Raw genomic sequence first — 22,991 nt, 5'->3', positions numbered from 1 at the left:
TTCTGCCATGCCACACAGAACTATCATGTACAACAGAATATTGATCCCATGAAATGAAACTGTTGGATGTCTGACTTTGTGCCAAAATTCCACATTTGAGGATTTCCTAATTTTTCTATATTAAAAATTCAGAATGTACACTTGTAATATTTGGGGGATGTTTAAAAAATTTATTGTGGATACTCTATAATTATGTCATTTATTTTATTTTAGAGATCCATTTTTATTTTATTCTTAAAACATGAGAAGTTTGGAGTTGGAAGAGACCATTTATAGATAATACTTTTTTGTAAGCAATTCAAATAACTGGTACTTTCTGCTTTAAAACCATACAAAATAGATGAATCAGAAGATAATTATCGTTCACATTTAAGTAATTCTATCCTTATAATATAATATGAAAGTTGCAGTACAAATACATTTAAATGTTTATAGATCATTACCTGCTAAAGAAGTACTAAGCTTGAAAGGAAAAGTACAGAAATGTAAGATAAATGGCTAATGAGGACTATAATACAAGTTGAAAAGGAAAATGATCAAGTTTACAAAGTCTTTTTTTAAAAATATGAGTGATGAAAGTAGAGACATACCTGTAACCTCTTACAGATGCCTCTTTAACAATATGGATTTTCTTCTAGAAATTGAAACAAAGTAAGAATCATAGCCAAACACTCACAGAAAATGTTGAAATAAAGATTCCCTGCATATTTTAAGAAATTAATGTCTAAAGAAAGGATTCACAGTGTTGCCAAGGATGCTGCTTAGTAAATAGTTTAAATTTCTTCCACTTGAGACAGAAAAGATCCAAAGTATACTAGCCTCTCCCCTCCCCCTCTAGTGAATTAATATTCTATGATATACACGACCACTGCTGGTGGGGGCACCTCTTTTCAATGAACAGAGATCAGCAAATGGCTATTTCACATAGAATAAAAATATACACTTGTAATTTTGTGTGTTTATGTCAAAAAAAAGAGTGGTAGATTCATGTTAATAAACCTTCCTTAGGGAAAAAATAAAATAGTTGCTAAGCCATGGTGAGTAATTAGCCTTTTAGCATCCTCTTTCTTCAAGAATGCTTCCTCCTGTGTTGGTTCTTTTAAATAGCTCCAGTCCTGGCTGTCTTTGTTGGACTTGGAAATTGTTCACATATGAGAGAAATTAAGCCCTCATTTAACAGAGACACATGCTTGTCAAGACCAGAGGAACAAAGACTAGTCCCTGGGGCCTGTTCAGCTCCCAGAGGCTGCCACTCATTCTGTTAGCACTGCTTACCCTTTACGGAATGTGTATAAAACCCAATAAATCATTTCATCTGCTGTGCTTAATACATGAGAACTCTAACCAGATTTCAAAGTGTTTTCTCTTTCTTACACAACTTCACAGCTACTTAGTTTAAAAAAAAAAAAAAAAAAAAAAAGATCTATTGTTCCCTTTTTCAGAATGCAATGACTTTTTTAGTCAAAAAGGTAATGAGAATGTCCTCAAACAGTTAGCATAAAAGAAGCAGTATCTTTTTAGATTTCTTGCCAGATACCTTTCCCACTTTTTATGGTTAATAATTAGAATACTCATTTTGTAAAGTAACAGTACATCTCTCAAATGCTTTTAAACCTAGCTTTGGAAGCTAGCCCTGGCAAAACTGAAATGGTTAAGAACCAGAATGGAACAGATTTGCTGTCCTCTTCAAATTCAATCCATTTTGCCCCTTTGGAACACAAGGGCACATGTTCTCTCAAGGTGGAGATTAAAACTACTGCATAATAGCCCTTTTAACTAGGCAAGTGAAATGGTTATCTTATAAACCCAACTAAAATACCTTTTGTGCATTCTCATTTCCAAAGAAAATACGGTGCTATTTTGAGAAAAGACCACATTATAATTTATGTACAAATCAACCCTATACTGTCCCCTGCCTCATTTCCCACCTATTTCTCTCCTTAAGGAAAAACATGGAGGCTATGGGAAAATATTAAAGACCACACTTTAAAAGTCCTCCAGTTTAGACCTACTCTTATCCAAAGTAGAGTAAGGAAGGGCTGTGGGGAAATGAATTGTCCATAATTACTAAAATAAATACTTCATTTAAAACTAAAATGCTCGTTTAACCTGATTTTGTTGCACGTAGAGCAAATTTACCAAGGAGTTACTCTAGCAAAAATAATCTTCCCACAGAAACAATGGGAATTCCAGGGCTGACAGCTTCAATCCTCAAGATTCTGTGAACCCCCAAACTAATAAGAAGCTGGTAGCACAAGAAACTTCACCCTGCTCAGCAGGGGGAGAAAAAGCAGATCTGGATTTGATAAGTAAAACCAGATCTACCCAACGGTTATATGGTAAAGCTCTGCAATTAATGAGGAACATAAACAGTCCAAGAAGCCAGCATTGTAGTAGTTTCACCACAATTGGTTTCATTCATATCTAGTTAGATATTAATCAGATGCACAACTGGCACAAATGCTCTGTGCAAACACAGAGAACTGTGCACGTGTCTGAGAATAAAAAAATGAAATAGAGTGCATCAGACTCTTATATTCATATTTTTGTATCCGAAATGATTTATCATTTTTTAAATAATATCTTTTTTTCATTTTAAACCACAAATCACATCCTGCAGGCCTTAGCAAAGGCAGATGTCAGGATGTGGTAGTACAACAAAATAAATTAAATAACCCTTGAAAAAATAAAACCAAGTTTATTTATAAAAAACGACATTAAGGTGAACTGCCTAATAAGAACATGGATTTGCTTAAATAAAACATTATATGGTTCTGTTTTAGATTCATCCCTAAAGCCCTGAAAGATATTAGAATTTTAGTGAGTAATTACCCTATTTACTACAAACAAAATGGGAGGAAATCAGAAAACCATATTAAGCTCTACTACACATCAGAAATGAAATTCTCTCATTTTTTAATCTTGCAGCCCAATAAATAAATTGTTGTTGGAAAATTTATTGGGACTAGAATTTAAAACTTAACAAGTTAGAAATGAAATGGCCAAAAGGATATCTATGTCAACATTATCCTTCAAGCAGGAGACCCGGTTCTAGAAAGCATAACTGAGAAGTCTCCCTTCACAGCTTAAGTGTTTTCAGACTGTCTGAACCCACCCCCACACTCAGCACCACCCCTACAGTTAGACATAGTTCTAACTACTTAACACATCTTTTTTCAAATGAAAATGCAACACTTGGGGTGAAAACAAGAGACACTAGGAAAAGGTGTTATGTGCTATATATGCCACTGACATAATACTTCAAAAGGATATGCAGTAATTTCCTGCAATTAATACCTTAGCAAAGCTATAAGGATTTGTTTCCAAAAATTATGATATTTCACTTGCAACACTAAAATTAAGTTTGTGTCACTCTTTCCATTATATAGCTCTAATGTCATGAGTTTGTCATTGGCTGCAGAAATGTGTTTGCTGTAGCCTGAAAGCAGGCGTTTGCAGGCCCTCTTCCAAATATATTTTTCTAAAAATCACCCATAGTCACTATTTCATGGGCAAGCATTACAAGCCATCACAATACCCGACAAAGGAAACCTGAATTTGACCTCATCATTTCAGACCCTTCAATGGTTTGAAATGGAAACATCCTCCTAAGTGGACACAGCTTATGCTGTGGCCAAACCTGATGTTTGCCGTTGAGCTTCATAAGCAAGACTACCCCACTGCTCTCCTTTTTCTAAGGACCAGAGTCAATTCCTGTCATCTGAATCAGAGGTCAGAGTTGCAAGGAACTTCAGTGATAATCCTGACCAATAATCCTTGTTCTAAATATATGGAAAATGAAAAGGCAGAAAAGTCATTTGCTGAAGGACATCTAGTTGCTAGCAGAACAAAGACCAGGCAAGCATAGACATCCCAAGTTTAAGTCTAGGCTACTTTCTGCCAACTAATCTAATTATCTTTCTGTCATTGTTCTAATACTATTTTGTCTCCAACTTGGGGCTAAAGACTTTACATAAGAGGGAGAAGAACAAGTGCTGCTGAGAGTAGATCACTAATAATCTATGCACCTTCTTTTTTCTGGGCTCGAAATTGTGGCCTCGCAGAGCCAAAGGGGACGTGTTAGTCTATGGAATTTATTGTGTTTCAGGAAAAGTGGTTGGGAGGATAAGAGTTAGAAACATGTATAGATATCAGTAAAATGGACTGAAAGCATTGACAAGATCTATGCCTGCGTATTTTTTTTCAGCTACTTGGAGATAGGTTTTTAAATTATTATTATTATCTAGGAGCTCTATTTAAACAACCAGAAATCAAATATGGCAATCAAGTCCTAAGATTTAATTATTATAGTCTATTCTAGGGGTGATCCTAGGTAAAAGTATAGATACTCAGTTCTCTTTAAAAGTAAAATAATGATAGGAACAATAATAATAAAGTTAGTTATAAAAACAATACATTATCCTTCAGTCCTTTTTTCAATACCTATTTTTATGCAGCTGAGATCACTGTGTATTTACATTACTGTGTTCCAGGGTTTTTGTTTCAAACTAATATTATATTGTAAACATTAACCCAAACCATTAACAATTATTTATAAACATTATTCTTTATCAGTGCATGACAGCACATCACATGAACATGGCACAATAAATTTAATAATTTTCTTAATATTGAAAATCAGGGTTCTCTCAATGTACATTAAAAATTTTAGCTGAGCACAATGGCTCATACCTATGATCTCAGCATGTTGGGAGGCTGAGATAGGAGAATCACTTGATTCCAGCAGTTTGAGACCAGCCTAGGCAACAGACTGATACTCTGTTTTTAAAAAAAAGAAAGAAAGAAAGAAAAGATTAAAAATTAACTGGGTGTGGTGGCATGCACCTTTAATCCTAGCTACTTGGGAGGCTGAGGTAGGGAGAGCTCTTGAGCCCAGGAGTTTGAGGCTGCAGTGAGTTATGATCACTGCACTTCAGCCTAGACTATCGAGAGAGACCCTCTCTCTAAAACAATAATTAAATAAAATAAATAATATAAAAATTTCAACTTTTTTCATATACAAAGCAATGTATGTTAGAAATCTTCAAAAAACTAAACAAAAAATGTCTTTGAGTAGTAAAATTATTTTTACTACTTTTCTTGCTTTAGTTTTTTAGTTTTTAAAAAACTACTTTTTAGTAATTTTTCTTTTCCAGTAGTTTCTAAAAAAAACTTTTCTAGTAGTTTATCTTTTCTAGTAGTTTCTGTAAAAAGAAAAAAAGAACTCTTATAGTAGTTTTTAAGAAAAACTAAAAATCCAAAGTAAGTAAAGAGCCCAACTTCATTTCTCTATATTCTGGTTTCCATTCTTGCATTATAGATATTCCAGCAATGAACTGGAATTCTTCCAATGGTAAACCACATTTTGGCTCTATCATTGTGGATCTGATCTGGTCTACTTGATCTTCTAAGACTATTCTCTGGCTAAAACCTAATGATAAATGTTTTTAGTTGACTTTTGCCTGCCCCAGTGGACTTTTGCATAGACAAAACTACCAGATCACTTAAAGGTGTCTCCGCTCCATCTTGCCATCAAACATTAAGATCTAGAAACCTGAGTCCTCACAAAGAGTAATGTAGAGACAAAAGCTTGGAACTAGTTTTTCCTTTTCTCAAACAGTCATTACTCATCAATAAACAAGGTAATACCTGTCCATTATGTGTAGCTTTCTTCTCTTCATCTGCTACCAAGCTCGTTCTTCTATCACTATACCCAGGTTGATTTTTTCAAAACCCAGCCTCCAGCTATTAAATTGATTATCTTGGAGCTATCATAGCACTCATGGTTCTCAATGAAGTATAGTGAGGGACTGACAGCCACAGGATGAAAAAGAAAAGTCCTTTAAGACAAATACCTGAACCAACAGCTGGAGAGCCTTCCTCTCCTTAAAGTTTCAGGTTCCTCATTGCCTCCTAAAACTTCATTCAGTTATACTAATTCTAAAGTGACCTGTATTTAAATAACTTTCTCCACATTAACAAATGATTTCTGCCCCATCATCTTGAGAAACAGCAACTTGAGACTTACATCTTTTATTTTACAACAGTACATAAGGAATTTTTTCCATTTTGGTAACTGGTTCCTGACTTCATCACAACTTTTGAAAAGAGTCCAAGTAATTAGGCTATCAACTAAAATTGAAATAAGTTCTCAATATTTTTTTCTATGTATAATACAACTAAAGACTATATAAGGAGGAGCCAATTAATGATATTGTTACATTTCAAAATAAGCCTTCCCTGTTAAGAGTTCATTAGAATAGTTCATCCACCTTGTCAATATGTTCGAGCAGCAGCCAAGCCAGCAAAGCTGAGGGCCCTTTCCATTTAAACTAAACCCAGCCACTCTCAACAGCAGACATTTTAAGAGAAAATCTTCCACTGAAATATACATGTGTCAAAAGTTAAGAGTCCAGACTACAACCTGACTGAGGATGGACTCTACCCTAAATTCTAACTGTGAATTCCTTAACTTTCATTGTTTGATATTACAACTTTAATATTTTCTTAAAGGATTGAGTGGTAGATAAAATTAATTCAGTCTCTTACAGAAGCTATTACACTTTTTGCATCATTTATTTGCTTTTATTTTGAACAAGTAAAAATACCTGACTCTAACATTAATAACTTTAAGTGAGAAGTTACTATATGTGAATTAAAAATGGTTATGTCAGTGCATCCTTTCAGCATTTAAAAGATATTTTTCTGTGCTATATCAAGTGTCACATAGTATATCAATTTTTATTTCCCATCTCTCAAGTCTGGTATGCATACTGTTTAACTTCTTAAATTCTAAGTATAGACATAATTCACAAAAGCAAGGCAAATGCTTGACATACAAGGAGATGGCATACATAAGATTTATATGAACAACTTTATTTTCAACAAGAATGACTTTTGCATTTTGTGCAGCTACATCACATAACTTCAACTGTGTTTAAAAAGCTATAAAATAAATTGGAAAGGTTCATTTACCATCCTTCTAACTTCACAAGCACTATGGATCTAATAGCAAAGCCCATTTTAGTCTGAGAGGTGAGAATTTGACCCTGTTTTTTGAAAATAAAAAGCTAGGCTCTCTTTTGTACAGTCTCCAAGCTGCTGTAATACTTGGTCAGCCATTTCTGAGTGCCTGACAATCCTTACTCTCCACTCACTGACAATTGAAAAGCTCTCATTTGACAGCCAGAGAAAATTGTTGCTCTTTCTTTTCCTCTATACTATCATAGTAATAACAATTGATTATGGTGCCTACACATTGATTATTCTATATTCACATCACTAATTTGTGGGTTTTAAATATGCATGTGTGTATAGATACAAATGTGTTTACATGCACATATAGAATATGTACATGAAGTTTCTCTATTAAAAACTCTGAAATTATTCCTATACCTAGTCATACAAGAACAAAAACAACACTGATAGTGGTACATATTATGCATTAAGCAATTACTAGGGGTTTTACATAATTACCTCAAAACTACTGTAAGATACTGTAATTATCTTTAGGAATTAGGAAATATAGGCTGAGAGACATTAAATAACCTGTCTCAGAGCTAGTAAGTAACAAAATAGACCACAGCACTAACAGGTAGTGGAATTGTTATTTAAACCCTAATTTACTTGTCTCCAATACCTGTGCTATTCCATAAAATTTTAAAATTACATATACTCTGAAATAACACATCTTATTCTCCACATCTACTGTTTATATGTAAAAATTTAGCTGAAAAGTACATTCAGAGTCATACATTTTTCATTTATGTCAGGATGTAAGATTTTTTTCTATGTTATAAAGTTTTAAAAACACTTTTAAAAAATGGGTTGATGCATAAAAACCCTAGAAGAAAACCTAGGCAATACCATTTAGGACACAGGCATGGGCAAGGACTTCATGACTAAAACACCAAAAGCAAGGACAACAAAAGACAAAATAGACAAGTGTGATCTAATTAAACTAAAGAGCTTCTGCACAGCAAAATAAACTATCATCAGAGGGAACAGGCAGCCTATAAAATGGGAAAAAATTTTTGCAATCTATCCATCTGACAAAGTGCTAATATCCAGAATCTACAAGGAACTTAAACAAACTTACAAGAAAAAAAAATCCCCATCAAAAAGTGAACAAAGGATATGAACAGACACTTCTCAAATGAAGACATTTCTTCGGCCAACAAACACATGAAAATAAGCTCATCATCATTGGTCATTAGAGAAATGCAAATCAAAACCACAATGAGATAACATCTCACACCAGTTAGAATGGCAATCACTAAAATGTCAGGAAATGACAGATGCTGGAGAGGATGTGGAGAAATAGGAAAGCTTTTACACTGTTGGTGATAGTGTAAATTAGTTCAACCATTGTGGAAGACAGTGTGGCAATTCCTCAAGGATATAGAACCAGAAATACCATTTGGCCCAACAATCCCATTACTGGGTATATACCCAAAGGGTTAGAAATCATTGTATTATAAAGACACAAGTACATGTATGTTTATTGCAGCACTGTTCACAATAGCAAAGACTTGGAACCAACCCAAATGCCCATCGATGACAGACTCGATAAAGAAAATGTGGCACATATACACCATGGAATACTATGCAGCCATAAAAAAGGAAGAGTTCATGTCTTTTGCAGGGACATGGATGAATCTGGAAACCATCATTCTCAGCAAACTTAACACAAGAACAGAAAACCGAAAACACCACATATTCTCACTCATAAGTGGGAATTGAACAATGAGAACACATGGACACAGGGAGGGGAATATCATTCACCAGGGCCTGTTGGAGAGTGGAGGGCTAAGGGAGGGACAGAATTAGTATGAAATACCTAATGTAGATGACGGGTTGATGGGTGCAGCAAACCACCATGGCACGTGTATACCTATATGTAACAAACCTGCATGTTCTGCACATGTATCCCAGAACTTAAAGTATAATAAAAGAAAAAATGGGTTGATGTTTGTGTTAAAATTTATTCTGCTAAGAAAGTTAAAAGCCAAATGGCATCTGATAATTTATTTTCTAACTTTTTTGCCTTATTTTTTAAGACCATGCTTCATTTCTTTTTCATACACCTTTTCCTAAAAACACAGACCTGCTGATATCAATACATTTTTAGCTTGCCAGTATACTCATATACAAATAAAAATCAAGTTATTAGAAAAATTAACTAAATTTATTTAAATTGTTTAAACCCTGGTCCATTAAAAGCTTCCTAGCTAGTAAGTAAAACAGCTGTAACCAAAATGAAAAGTATATTTTAACCTATCATGAATTATTTAAGCTATGGTCCAACCCTCAGGATGGATGGATGGATGGATGGATGAGAGAGAGAGACAGAGAGAGAGAGAGAAAGAGAGAGAATGATTCAACCTAAATGTAGTTATAAGAAAATTTATTAACATTAAAGATGACTGACCCTCGGTATAGTGACATCACTTTAAAGCCCTCAGAAAGTAGTATAATTAACTATCTAAGAGGTTCATATGTAAATACCAAAAGAGTTACCCAGCCATAAACACACTTCCCATGGCACTACAAAAAGATTTCAATTATATTATTTTTATCTCTTGCCTTGTAGGTATAGACCCACAGTTGTACTAGTTCTAGGACAGAAAGAGTCTAGTGGCAAAATTTCTATTTTTTCTATTTAAAGATAAAGAGAATGTAATGAGATTTTAGGTGTTAGGTACTATTAGCCACATTTTATAAACTAGGAAACTGAAATGCAGTAAGATTTATTCAGGTCACAAAAAGGGCAAATGGAGAAAGGATCTGAAATACTAGAAACAGTACTCCATCAGGCATCAAGAAACTTGGGTTCCTCTTGTAGCTCTGACAATATTTGCTTTTTATGGCTGGACAAGCCTCTGGTCTATACCTCAATTTTCTTATATAAATTAAAGAATTGGGACTAGATTAAGCAAGCCTAAAGTTTTTATATATTATAGATCAGCAAATTTCAAAGACAAGCAGAAGTGGAGATTTACATGTAGTTGGAAACTTTTTATTTTACCAAATAAAACTATTGTAAAACAAAGAAAGAAAGCACATACCACCTATTATAACCATTACTTCATAGAAAGGACATTTTAATTCCCCAAAAGGTAGAAAAACATAATCTCAAGGTTATTGCTAAGTATAGCTTATGATAAACTCACTATATTGTCTGTTGTCTTCAACATGTATAGCTACCTATCCTCCCTCTATCCAGTTAATGAGAATCACGAGGATCTCTAGATGATGTTTTCGAGTTTAACATTCTGTGAAAGTGGTGGCAGGGTAGAGGGGCAATATTTAATACAACTATTACCATAGTACATTTTCAAGGGTTTCCCAAGTTCCATCTTTAGAGAACCATCTTCATAATTTTGCTATATCCAAGTACCTAAAACTACCTAACTACTATTTGCTTAAGGTTTTAATTTGACTTTTTCTTCTGGCATAAATACACTTACTTCAAAAGGAAATTTCATATAATACTTCAAATAGAAAATGAAAATCACTTGTCATAAATAGAAGATAATCAGATAATCATGTAAAGAAAAATATCAAATTTATTTAAATTCTAGCTGAATGCCATATTGCATCCAAAGGCTCTGATAATAAGATGATCTCACTCTCTCTCTCAGATATTAGCACGTAGTAGAAGAGTATTAAAGACTAAAATTAAACTGAGCCCTCAATATAATGAGAAGGATCAAGTTAAAATAAAAGAAGAGAGATATTTTCCCTGGAGGATTGATTCAGTATTATGTAATGTCACATGCTGGCCTCACCTGGAACATCTGCCCCTCTCTGCTGCACCACACTCTGACACTGAAGAGGTTAGGCACTCTCCCACTTTAATTCCAGAAAGAAGCAGAGACTTTGGTTTCCCTGAATTTTTAGTATCACTGGTTTGGGAGAGAGCTGAGGAGTACAGTGCAATCTAAGAGATAAACACAGATGGAGAAGGGAGGGTCCTGTAGAGACTGAAGTAACTGAAGGATAGTGCAGAAAAAGCTTTGAGATTCACCTTCAGGTTTTGGTCTGCTGAATGAGATCTTTCCCATAAGACCCCCTTTGGAAAAGCAGGTAACTAGCTGATTCCACAAGAGTATCTCTTGGGATCTGGTCAGTTCTCTTACTTTTAGGTGTATTCCAACTATAACAAGCAATCCAGCATGACTAATGTGGAAAAACTAAATGCAGTTTTAGTTCACAACAAGAATTTGTAATTTTTGCTGTTAACAGTCCTTGCTAGTCATAATTATAGCAGTTTTACCTATTCTTTATAATCCAGAATCTTTATTATTAAAATGTTTGAAGCAGACTATAGAGCATCTATCATTACTTTAAAAGTTAATTAGATTACATAAAAGAAATAATTAGATTTGCATTTTTATCTTGGTTTTTAAACATCCAAAGATCACAACAGCCTGCCTGTGGGCAATTAAAAACAGCATACAGCAGAGACATAGGGAGAGGAAAGAAGGTCTGTTTTTCCTGGCTAATTCATGATTGAAGATAGAATTACAAAATATTTTAAGGGCTTGCTGAAGCTAGAGGCTAATCCTAGACTTCTAAGCTTTGTTTATACCCCTCATTTCATTGCAAGGGAGTATCAGATGCATGTGCAGTGCCGATAGAAGTATCAAATTACTTTCAATGGGTTTATTTAGTCCTTTTCAGAGAATGTTGGAAGGAGATCCATTACCTTATCAATAACATACAAAAAAGGACTACTTGCTAGAGCCAAACCAGGAGGACTGTAATTGCTTTTTGTTTATCAATGCTAAATACAAATAACAAAGAAATACAACCTAAGATAGAGGGACTATGTGAGACTGAAGTCAGCTTCTGACCATCCTCAGTTTTTTTATTGGCTTCTCCGGCCATCTCCAAAAGACAATAAATGGAAGGTGCAGCTCTTAAAATTAGAGGTCAATTAGATACTTAACGATGAAGCATATCTTCAAATATATATCTATTATTATTATGCTAGCAAAAAATTAATTAACTAGGTCAAGCAGGCCATGAAGGCTAATGTACAAAGTAATTATTTCTGATCTTTAGACCACTACTTCACATAAAAAGGTAGTCCTTTATTCTGCTCAGCAGATACCTGAAATGCCTGTAGTTAATCATATTGAAGGAAACAAAAGGTAAGGTTTATTTCCTTAAAAAGTGAGAGGACATCTCAAGTTATTCTGTTTAATTGTTTAACTGTAAATATTAGCATCTTTCTGATTACCAAAAAGGAAGAAAGGATAACACACATTTAATGATGCTCTACCATGTGGCAAACACACAGACACACAAAATATATCAATAGCACAGAGGAATATATTATAATCAAAATAACACTGCATATGAAAGATAATCATATATGCTTAACAACAGAGTGAAACTTCAGTGAAGCAATGAACACTTGGTCTGAGTAAAAGAAAATAAGCAATATGTATTTCAGCATTTAAAATAAAAAGTCTTCAGATAAGACAAAGAATATTTGCAAAGATGCAGCAATGGCATTTAGTTCAGGCTTTCTACAGATAGTTTGCCATCTAATGTGCATGTTAAATGATGAGGGGAGGGCAATGAATATTGAGTATTAATCAAAAAAAAATAAAGCACTAAAAATTTCAAGTTTCACAATTATACCCAAAAAAGACATATGTGTAAGAATTGACTAAATCAATGGCCCTTGCCCAGAAAGCCAAACGCCCAAATAAAACCCCACCCAGCCAGTCCATTCTTAAGAGATTGTTGTTCAGTTCTGAGGAGAAGACACTGCTTATATAGCTCACAATACAAGCCACTTGAATAACTCTAAAATTGGAGTCTGAAGAGACATGAATAATTGGATAATACTATTCATCCTTGTAAAAGGAAGTTTCTCACAGAGATATTTTAATGAGCTGAATTCTTTTGCAAAGACTCAGTTCTAGCTGCAAAATTCCATCATTAAATGTGTTCCTATTGACTCGCTATAGAAACCAAAGAATGTGGTATACTGGATCCATAAAATATATATTCTCCAGATTGAAAACCATGGTATGGTCAAATGAGGTTAGATGAATAAATATATGAAAAAAATCAAGAAATGAGGATTTATAAATTTTTTTTATTTTGCCTAGAATTGTCTTATATTTAATCATTGATTAAATAACTGTCAAATTAATTAAAAGTGAATTTTGTTTACCAGTTAGCATAACTCAGAAGTAAAATGCTTCAAAACATTAGCTAAGATACTACAGTTCAATGAGTGGGAGAGGGAGGATGAAATTACTGAAGCAGTTATCTTTCTTTGGAATTTCAGCCTAAGAATCAACATTCCCAATTCCAAAGATCCATATTTCATGACCTATTAGTTTTGCTTTCTGTAGACTTGGTTTAAAAAAATAATGTTTTTGTTCTAGAAATATCAAAAATACCTATTTTTTTTCTGGGCTCCATATCAGGAGAATTACTTAATATGAAAAAATTAGAGAAATCACCATTTTTCCCAAAGCACAGAGAGATTTGAATTTACAAAGCAAACATTCTCATAAAAGACCTAATATTAAGGTGACATTTTAATAGCCATTCATAATTATTATCCTGATTTATTAAAAGGTAAAAATGGACTCATCAAAACTATAAAAACGGTTCACAAAATCATTCATCGTACTTTTCTAACATGGTTTACATGACTTTAGAAGAATCTATTTAAAAGTTTAGCTCGAATTTATGAAGACAAAATAATGTTAAAATATATATTCAAGAAACAAATATAAATAAAATCGTTCTTAACTGCACATATAAGTTCTTAATAATTGCAAATAAAAAATGGGAAATTTTATAATAGTATCTTAATCATGCCTTTTCCTACTTCTAATGAAAAATCCTGTTTTTCAATTTGTGGAAACCATTCAGGTTTTCATTTGTTTCCATTATAATAGACCCAGATGTGTTTGTGTGGGGTTGTTACAAGAGGTTAGGCACTCTTCCCTTTATTTCTATTAAAGCTTGCAAATTGGGGGGAAAAACAGTACTGATTTAGAAGTCAGCATTCTGAACTACAGGAATGATTTCAAATGCAACCACATCATACTGATGACCCATAGCCAATTGCCATGATTTAATCTTGCTGACCATGTTAGCTAATAGGTTCTAGGACTCAAGATATAAAAAGAAAAAAAGTGTCAAACTTGCTCAAAAGTGTCAAACTTGCTCAAATTGTCTCTGTATTCATCATTTGCTTTTGAAAGAGAAGTTAGGTTTTATTTTTAATAACTTCAATCTTTATCTTTAATAATCTTGTTTTATTCTTTGTTCTGTTTTGTGTTCAAATGGGAAAGTGTTTCTTTTCTTGATAGCAAAAAATGTTTGAAGCATCCCTTAAGTCTCATATTTTTCTCAAAAAGTATTTACAATTAACCCAACAATAATCTCTTTCCTAAATTTGATCAAATTTCAAAACCCATTCCCCTTCCAAAAAAAATAAATGAAAGTCTGAATATCAAATATCTGTTTTGTGTCAGAGATGAATACATGTTGTGTAAGGAGTACATGATTTTCAGCATTTGAAAAATTCTTTGAATGGTCTCATATGTAGTGGTAAATACTGGCAAGATATGCCATGAAGCAATAGCTCAGGATAGAATGAACTATCAATACAGGTCTTATTGCTTTCTCTTATTTTAAAAAAAAAATTAATTCTTATTACAAACAATTTTATATTTCTAAAGTGAATGTAACTCTGACATTGAATATTTTTATTTTATAATTTATACTGCTAAGTTCAAGTGCTGATTAGTTTAAATTTAAAAAATTTAAATGAGAAATATCCACAAATTTTAAAAGCAATTAAACTTCTATTATATTAGAAAACTTGAAAAAAATTACTCCTATCTTCTCAAATTTATGTTTCCAAATGTTCATTCCAATGAATATTTTAAGATCATGTCCTGTAGTTTTCTGAAACATATGTAGTCAATTTTTAACTATAAAATCATATATAAGCAATACATACTAAAAATATTTCATGAAAATATTCTAAACTGATTTGGTTGCTATTCACCTGAAGTTCTCAGTGCCACAGGAAAACATCAGTGAAGACAACCAGTCAGTACAAACAGCACTGTACTAAGAAGTAAAATATATTAGAAAAGAATAAACAAGTAAGTTATAAAGCAGTAGTAAAAACAATAATTAACTGATATAGGAACACCTCAGGGAACTTCCTCCATTTCTGCTTTACAAATAGGAGAAACAGAGAGAACTAAATGGTCATGTTATTTAACACCTACTGAGTTCTTACAGAGGGATCTACAGAAAAATGTAGGAAGTCACAGGCTAAAAATCTTGACCCGAGCAATAGGAGATACACTGAAAATTCTAATAAGGGCAGAACAAGAGAACACCTGGACAGTTATTTAATTAAGGATCTCAGCATGAGCCATAAAGGAGATATCAGGATGAGAAACTATTCCAAGATGTAATTGTAAAGGCTGACTGTCAAAAATGCTAAAGACATTCCAACTTATCTATATTTGGACTTTTTATTTTGCAACATGTGTACTTGAATATGGAATATTGAATAGGACAAAAACCAACAAAAAGTTGGCCAAGACTTCCTACTGAAAATAGCTGGACAAAAATACCAATTAGGTAAAGGGACTGCTTCCGATACCAAATTAGTATTTTAAGTGCAGTAACTACCTGGAACACTAAGTATAATAAACAAAAATGAAGCAAGGATCAAAGGTGAAATCATTATTATTCGTCAATGAGGTAGAATATTGCAGTAAACTATGACTTCATGCTACTGATATTTAAAAAAACTATGGGAAGGCATGACATTAACCTCAAGAAAAGTACTAATATAATTCAGAATATGCTGGTCCAACTAGTTTGAATCATAGATTCCAGCAGGTTCTCTAATAATCAAGGGAAACAAGAGTCTGTGGTAGGATACGGATAACCCTGTGAATAGTATTTCTGAGAATTAATCACTAGACAGCCAGTTCCTTATTCTAAGGCCTTCTGGAAGTCACACACCTATATTCCTATTTGGAAATGGAGACCATTTTCCTTGCCTATCTCAAATAGCTGTTCATTGAATTAACTATCAAGTATCTAAAAGAATGACAGAAATCAGACCATCACCTTTCTTACCCAGACCACTGTAATTATGATCTATATATTTTTACATTGCCATAAGAAAAAGGAATTTCTACACAATGTAGAAAATCCCTTTTTCTTATGGCAATGTAAAAAATGAATAATAATTCACAATTATTCAAGAACAAAGTTTTCTTCCTTTATATACTGTAAGCTCCTTGAAGACAAACTATCACTCAATCATCTCTCTATTCCCTTCAGCATCTAGAAGGAATGCAGTTAATATTTGTTAAGGATTATTAATAGCCTTTTTCCAGATTTTTAACAGCCTTTTCCAAATTATTAACAGCCTTTTTCCAAATTTTTCTCATAATTGGTCCAATTAGTCCTAACAAGTAAATTAAAAGTAAGCTTCTCTCTACAGTACTATTACATAGTAAAATATAAAACACAAAGTGGTCAGTGGTAATAAAAATAGCATCTGTATACTACCTGGGAAACCATTAGGTTCCCACTAGGTAGTGTTATGCAAATGGAAAAAAGAAAAAAGATAAGGGTTATTTTGCTTACACATCACATCAGAGAAGAATGCTTAGACCAACACCTAGTCCATATTTTTTACATTCACTTATAGAATTGTGTACAACATCCTTGAAAACAGCCCTATTGGTGCTGTTTATAAGACAGGGGTACATCTGCAGAGTTTTAAATTTCATTTTCAAGGAGGAAAGTATCTAAGTATAATCAGATGAGAGTAATAAAATACACTGACCTGTATCTGTTGCTGCAGGAGATTAATTTTGTGCTGCTGTTGCAGAAGTTGCTGCTGTTGTCTTGCAATCTATCAGAAATAAAGTTTCATTAAGTTAAAATGAAATGCTTACACCTCTGCCATTACCTCAGGTATTTCTCCTGGTATTACAGCAATGTTTTACTGCACCTCTATGTGAAAGAGTTCCTACAAAATGAGAGAGGTCAAATCAGAAAGATGGATGAAAGGAAGAATTTTTAAACAAGTGCTAACTCTCTGCTTTATCTGTAGGAAAACTACCCCTTCAATTACATTTGTGAGCTATTCACCTATATCTGCACAGGTCGGTCAGAAATCATGGGAATTTAGAAATTTAATCCTTGTAGTATATAGATAGACAATCTCTGACTACATTTTTCTAAATGGCTTAATTTGGATGTAAAAAGTAAAATCTGTAAGCAAAGACAGGAAAAAGCTTTCCATTACTGTTTAATATGGTCTATGTTAGCAAAACCTTTCCTGATACAAAGATTTTCAGAACTGATACATTTACAAACACTGTCAAAGGAGTCCCAAAGAACACAGCAAAAAGTAAAAAATCTTCAGCTTTTTTGTTGTTGTTGTTGATGCTGTATGTGATGTACAAAATATTTTTAAAAACAAATTAAGCTGTAATTTAACATTTACCCATTTATCCTTTTGAGGACAATGTGTTTATATTACAATGCAGGATCCATATACAAGTTTTATATTTCCTTGTTTCATCCAACAATCAAATGCAACATCTAAACAAATTATCAGTTCTATAAAAAGAAATGTTAACCGTTTAATGCAAGCCCTACTGATGACCGACTCTAGCTCTCGGGCGGTCAAACATCTTCCTTCGGATAACAGTGTTTACTGTGAAGTATGAGTCAGGCATCAGGCTGCTTACTGACTCAAAAGCTGAGATGCTACAGCTTGAAGTCCAGAGAGATGATCCTTAGTGAGAACAGACTCACTGCCACCCTAGGAAGCCAGAGAGAAAAGCAGCCAGAGAGTACTTAGAAGGACTTCGTTTAGTGGTGCCTTTTTATCAAAAGTGTCTTTCAAAAGCCAGTATTCTAGAATGCATTATGTTGGAAGTGAAAATGAGTGTAGATCAGTTCCCAGCTATATACTTCCCAAGTCTTTTTGATGTTCTAGCCTATGCAGGGGCCGGAGAGGGAGTGCCCAAATTATATTTTATTTAGCACAAGATGACAACATAGAAGTCTGCTTCCAAATCTTGCTTTGTGATTTCTGATGACAACTGGTTCATACTGGAAGCTATGATAAAGTTACACCTAATGTAGACTACAGTGTGAGAAATGGGGACTACTCCTTCCCAGAGCTTTATATTTAAAATGGAAATAGTATTTAATCAGGTTTAAATGGCCCACTCTGCTTGTGGATATTCAAATCAGAAATGTACAACTCACTCTGCAGCTCTAGGTATAGATGCTGGATCCTCTGAATATTTATTTCCTCTTAGCAAACCAGTGAAACACCACTAGGCATCTAATATTGATGGTCCCTCCTAAATGATAAAGTGCTGCATAGAAATGCATCCAAAACACCACAGTGCAATTACTATCATCCACTCTAGACGTATGGGTTTGACACAGTGAAGTATGGTACATAAGCACCATGTGGCTCAAATTCTGAATTTTATTTGCCAATCGGTTGAGCTACATGCTCGCTTCATTGAGCATGACAACCTAGTTTTAAGTGTCATTTAATTTTCATTTTGAAATATAATTACAAAGTGTTCACTGTAAGATATCACTCGTCTGCAAATGTGTCAAGATTAATTTGTGCTAGCTTATTCACAAGTGTCAATAGTTAATTACTGTGTCATCTCTGGATGGCTAAATGACATTCTAACTTCTCATTTTTTACAGTGTTCCTTTATGTTATTTTCCATTAGGGGCTGAGTCCATATTCCTACATGTGGGCAAATATTCAAGCATATAAAATACCAGACATCACAACTCATTAAAATCAGCAGAGCATATATTGCTCTATATACTCCTATAAAATAGATTTAACTGAAAAGATAATTCTAGTAATAATGTCAGATTCCTAAAAACTGCACATTAATTTGGATATGTGTAATCTAAAGCATCAGGTACTACTCTATAGGATTATCGTTAGATTAATGTACTCTTAAGAGACATGAAAAAACATTTGCGAAAGTGATTTATTTTTAAAAGTTAAACATTTAAATTTTGCTATTTTTCCTTCATTCTCACTTCTAAGTCAATCAAGTCACATACTTTTAGGAACTATGTACTAATTTGTATTCAATGACTTACCTACGCTATAAATAGTGACCATACGATATATCATACAAACCAAGACAACTTTCACAAGTAGAAGAAGGCAGGGTATTACTCTAGAAAACAGGAACTAACCAGGGCTACATGGGGAAAATTGAAATGTATGGTCACCTCATTGGACTTTAAACCTGAAGAAAATCACTGGACCAATGAGCTTAAAGATTCCCAAAGTTTTTTCTGGAACAGAATCCCCTTTTTCTGGAGGAGGAAAATAAGACCCAGAGAAAAGTCACTTACTCACAGTGAAGGTACAGAGGGATTGTATGTGATGTCTATCTGAGTAAGTATACCTGAGTCATTAATCAAATCCAAACCTGAAACAATGTATCATTTTAGTTATGCCCAGTTGCTATGATGCCTTCCTTCGTCCACATATTCCCCTCAGTATTCTTGAAGACCCTGGATTTCCAGAAGGCTTCTTTGGTGGTGGTTGTTGTTGTTGTTTTTCCTTATTTTATTCTTATTTTTTATTTTTATTTTTTAGGAAAGCTTACAACAAATAAGCCAATCAATGTGATTACTCTCTGAGCCTGGCACATTCCACATCTCCAGTTCGTCAGCGCCTTTTGCAGGGCTCACCTGTTCTTGCTGTTGGCGAGCAAGGTCCATTTGCTGCCGTTGTTTCTCAATTTGTGAGGCTGCCAGTTTTTTCTGTTCATCATGTGCTGCCAGAAGCTGCTCCCGTAAACTGATCAGCTGGGTAATCATGGTGGAGAGCTGCCGTTCTTTTTCTGCCAGGCTCTCAGGTGTACCTAAAATGGAAGCAAGAAGAGATCTCACAAGCTTGAGAAATACCTGGACGAATCAGGGAAAGAAGAGCAGAATTTAGAAAGGGACTATCCTAAGACATTTAAAGATCTGGGACAATGACTGGAGGCCATTGTGAGTGCAGAAACACCACAGAGTAATTACAGCAGTGGAATGAACGCTAGGTTCCTCACTGTTGCTGCCAAGAAAAAGTATTGTCACTAGCAAAATTCTCACTCACTCTCCTCTCTTGATCTAAAAAAAAGCAGACCTACCCCATTCTCTCCTTTTTGCCCCCAGTCTATCTGATCAAGCTAGGAAATCCATGATATTTAATACAAAAGATCAGAAACTATAGATTATATTAATATTCTATAATCACCTCTAAGTTCAGCGACTAACAGTACCTAAGACATAGTAGATGCTTAATTAAAGTTACTTGAGGAAGTTTCTAATCCTTGCCCTCACAAAAGTTTCTATTGTACAAAGATCTGTCATTGAAGTGACAAGAGATTGAAGGAATCAATCTCTTGGCCATAGAGAAAATTCTACAAAGAGAATTAAAACTGCCTCCAGTGAGAAAAGATTGAATGTGATTCTTTTTTTCCTGAGAAAGGATCAAGCTGAAATTCCTAAGTTCATCGGTAAAGGCAACAGTGTTGCTTGGGGGGCTCCATCAGCCCTTTGTCATTTGTCATTCTTCAAAGGGAAAAAACACCTTCAAGGTTGAAAAGGTTATGCATAAGGATATCCTGTTTAATGAATATGATGTCGCTGAACACTTATGGTATGCACTAATGGTGCTGAACAGTTTTTTATGGGCAAATTGCACAGCTCTCCTAAGTAAAGGGTACAGAATCCTTTTGTGAATCTAAATTAGAGCATTTTACTGCAGCATAAGATAAGAATTTCAACCCACTGTATCTAAGCCACACAGATTTCATTATGAAGAAATGATCTGTGATTTGAAAGCTTTTCAGAAAAATGCCACCAGCTGTCAAAGGGGACAAAGATTGCCAATTTTTGTGTGTGCAGAAGGAGAGACTTCCAACCTCCTTATGAAACCCCCTCATTTCTACTAAGAAAGCACCAGTACGATCTGAGAAAATATTTTAATTATCAGTGGCCTTATTTTTCAAGTGGCCCAAAGGAGAAAGAGAAGCTTCAGAGGATGCAGGCTAGCTCTTGTTAATATATGATTTCTGAAGGGTAAGACTGACGTCAACAGAGAAGCTACCACATTTAGGACTATCATGGGATTCTTAAGGTCAACTGGTATCCTTAAGAAAAAAAAAAAAAAAAGAGAGTTGCCAGTATCCCTTACATCCTTAGATTTACTGAGCTGAAAGATGGCCTAAAATCAAAATAAAAAGAAAAATAAAGTTGTTAGAAAATGTATTCTACTGATAAGAAAATAAACACTGTATCAAGGCTAGTGACCAGCTACCCTTTCTAGATCCTGAAATTTGTTAAAAGAAAATAGGTTTTTACTTCAGCAATGGGAATTTCATCATGGTGAAAGGAAGAATTTCTTGGTACAGAACCTGTAAAATACAAAAGCAGGTTCCCAAAAAGAATCGTAAGATATCTTAAAAAAAACAAAGGTTTAACTAATGTATTTGTTAATATATACAGGAATGAGAAAATACAACACAAGAATGAGATTTTTAAAATTTAAATACTGAATGAATTTTTAATTCAATACATATTTTCTGAATTGCAACTATGTGTCAGGTACTACATCAAGAACTAAGGACAGCCTGGCAAGTAAAAGCAGACACAGTCCCTACTCTTAGGCAGTTTGTAGTTCAAAATTTGAAGAGACAGGTCAGGCACGGTGACTCACGCCTGTAATCCCAGCACTTTGGGAGGCCAAAGCAGGTGGATCACCTGAGGTCAGGAGTTTGAGACTGGCTTAGCCAACATCTACTAAAACTACAAAAATTAGCTGAGGGTAATGGTAGGTACCTGTAATCCCAGCTACTTGGGAGGCTGAGGCAGAAGAATCACTTGAACCCAGGAGGCAGAGATTGCAGTGAGCCAAGGACACACCACTGCACTCCAGCCTGGGCGACAGAGTAAGACTCCACCTCAAAGGAAAAAAGAAAAAGAAAAGAAAAAGAAATCGAAGAGACACCTTAATCATGTAATCAAACATGTAAATTGTAAACTACAACTACATAGGGATTATAAATAAGACAAATGTTTTGTGGGAGTTTAACCAAATTTGGGTGCTCAAGTTCAGGGAAAGTAACCTAAAAAGTCAACAAATTAACAGAAGGATGAATAGGAATTAACTAGGCAAAGAGTTGGAGTATGGTTTGAAGGAGCTTTCCAGAAAACGTGAAACTGCAATGACAAAGAAACTACAACTGAAGAAAGGGTTGCAAGAGGGTGGTTGGTGGTCAAGGAGTTTTTCCAAAGGAGAAAACACTATGGGCAAAGGTCGTGTGTGTGTGTGTGTGTGTGTGTGTGTGTTGGGGGCGGGGGGTTTGGTGTATTCCAGACATTGAAAGAAGTCAGTGAAACTTGAGCAAGGAAAATAAACAGGAATAGAGTATTAGATGAGGCTGGAGAGCTAGTAAGAGGGTATACCATTCAGTCCCTTATACAGCATGTGTGATAATCTACATATTTATTCTAAGAATGATTCCTAATCACTAAAGTATTTTAAGAAAGGAGTGATATAGTCATTTTGATTGCAGTGTGGTGAATAGATTGGAAAGATGAGATAAATGGGATGTATATACATTTTATTATATATATTTTGTGCAATATATTTTTTTGTTATACCTGTGTATATGACGTGAGTTAAGAGAAGGTTTATTGGACATGGTGACAGTTAATGCATTATAATTTTTTGTTAATAAAGAAGAACTTACACAGGAAATTTTAGGCAAGGACCAATACAAGAGTTGGATTTAGTATTTGGATTCTCCAATAAAGACTGGAAAATTTTCTCTTCTTCCATCTTAAACAATCTTTTCAACAATCTTCAACATATTCCCCTTTCTCCTCTGCATAGGCAACAGAGA

At 34.2% G+C, this 22,991-nt stretch overlaps 1 protein-coding gene across 21 annotated transcripts in view; it reads right to left on the bottom strand.

The window, feature by feature from the left end:
* SOX6 (SRY-box transcription factor 6) overlaps positions 1 to 22,991 on the bottom strand; it is a 665,386-nt gene that overhangs the window by 193,338 nt on the left and 449,057 nt on the right. For all 21 annotated transcript variants that reach the window (XM_012456568.3, XM_012456580.3, XM_012456567.2 and 18 more), the window contains 2 exons: positions 19,789 to 19,961; positions 16,871 to 16,939 (listed from right to left, as the gene is read on the bottom strand). In XM_012456568.3, the coding sequence (XP_012311991.2) occupies positions 16,871 to 16,939; positions 19,789 to 19,961 (242 nt within the window). The remainder of the gene's footprint in view (positions 1 to 16,870; positions 16,940 to 19,788; positions 19,962 to 22,991) is intronic.

The sequence above is a fragment of the Aotus nancymaae genome, unplaced genomic scaffold (assembly GCF_030222135.1).
Source record: "Aotus nancymaae isolate 86718 unplaced genomic scaffold, 86718_ANA_hifiasm-v0.15.2.pri h1tg000059l, whole genome shotgun sequence".
NCBI classification, from domain to species: domain Eukaryota; kingdom Metazoa; phylum Chordata; class Mammalia; order Primates; family Aotidae; genus Aotus; species Aotus nancymaae.
This window is presented reverse-complemented; position numbering and strand designations above follow the sequence as displayed.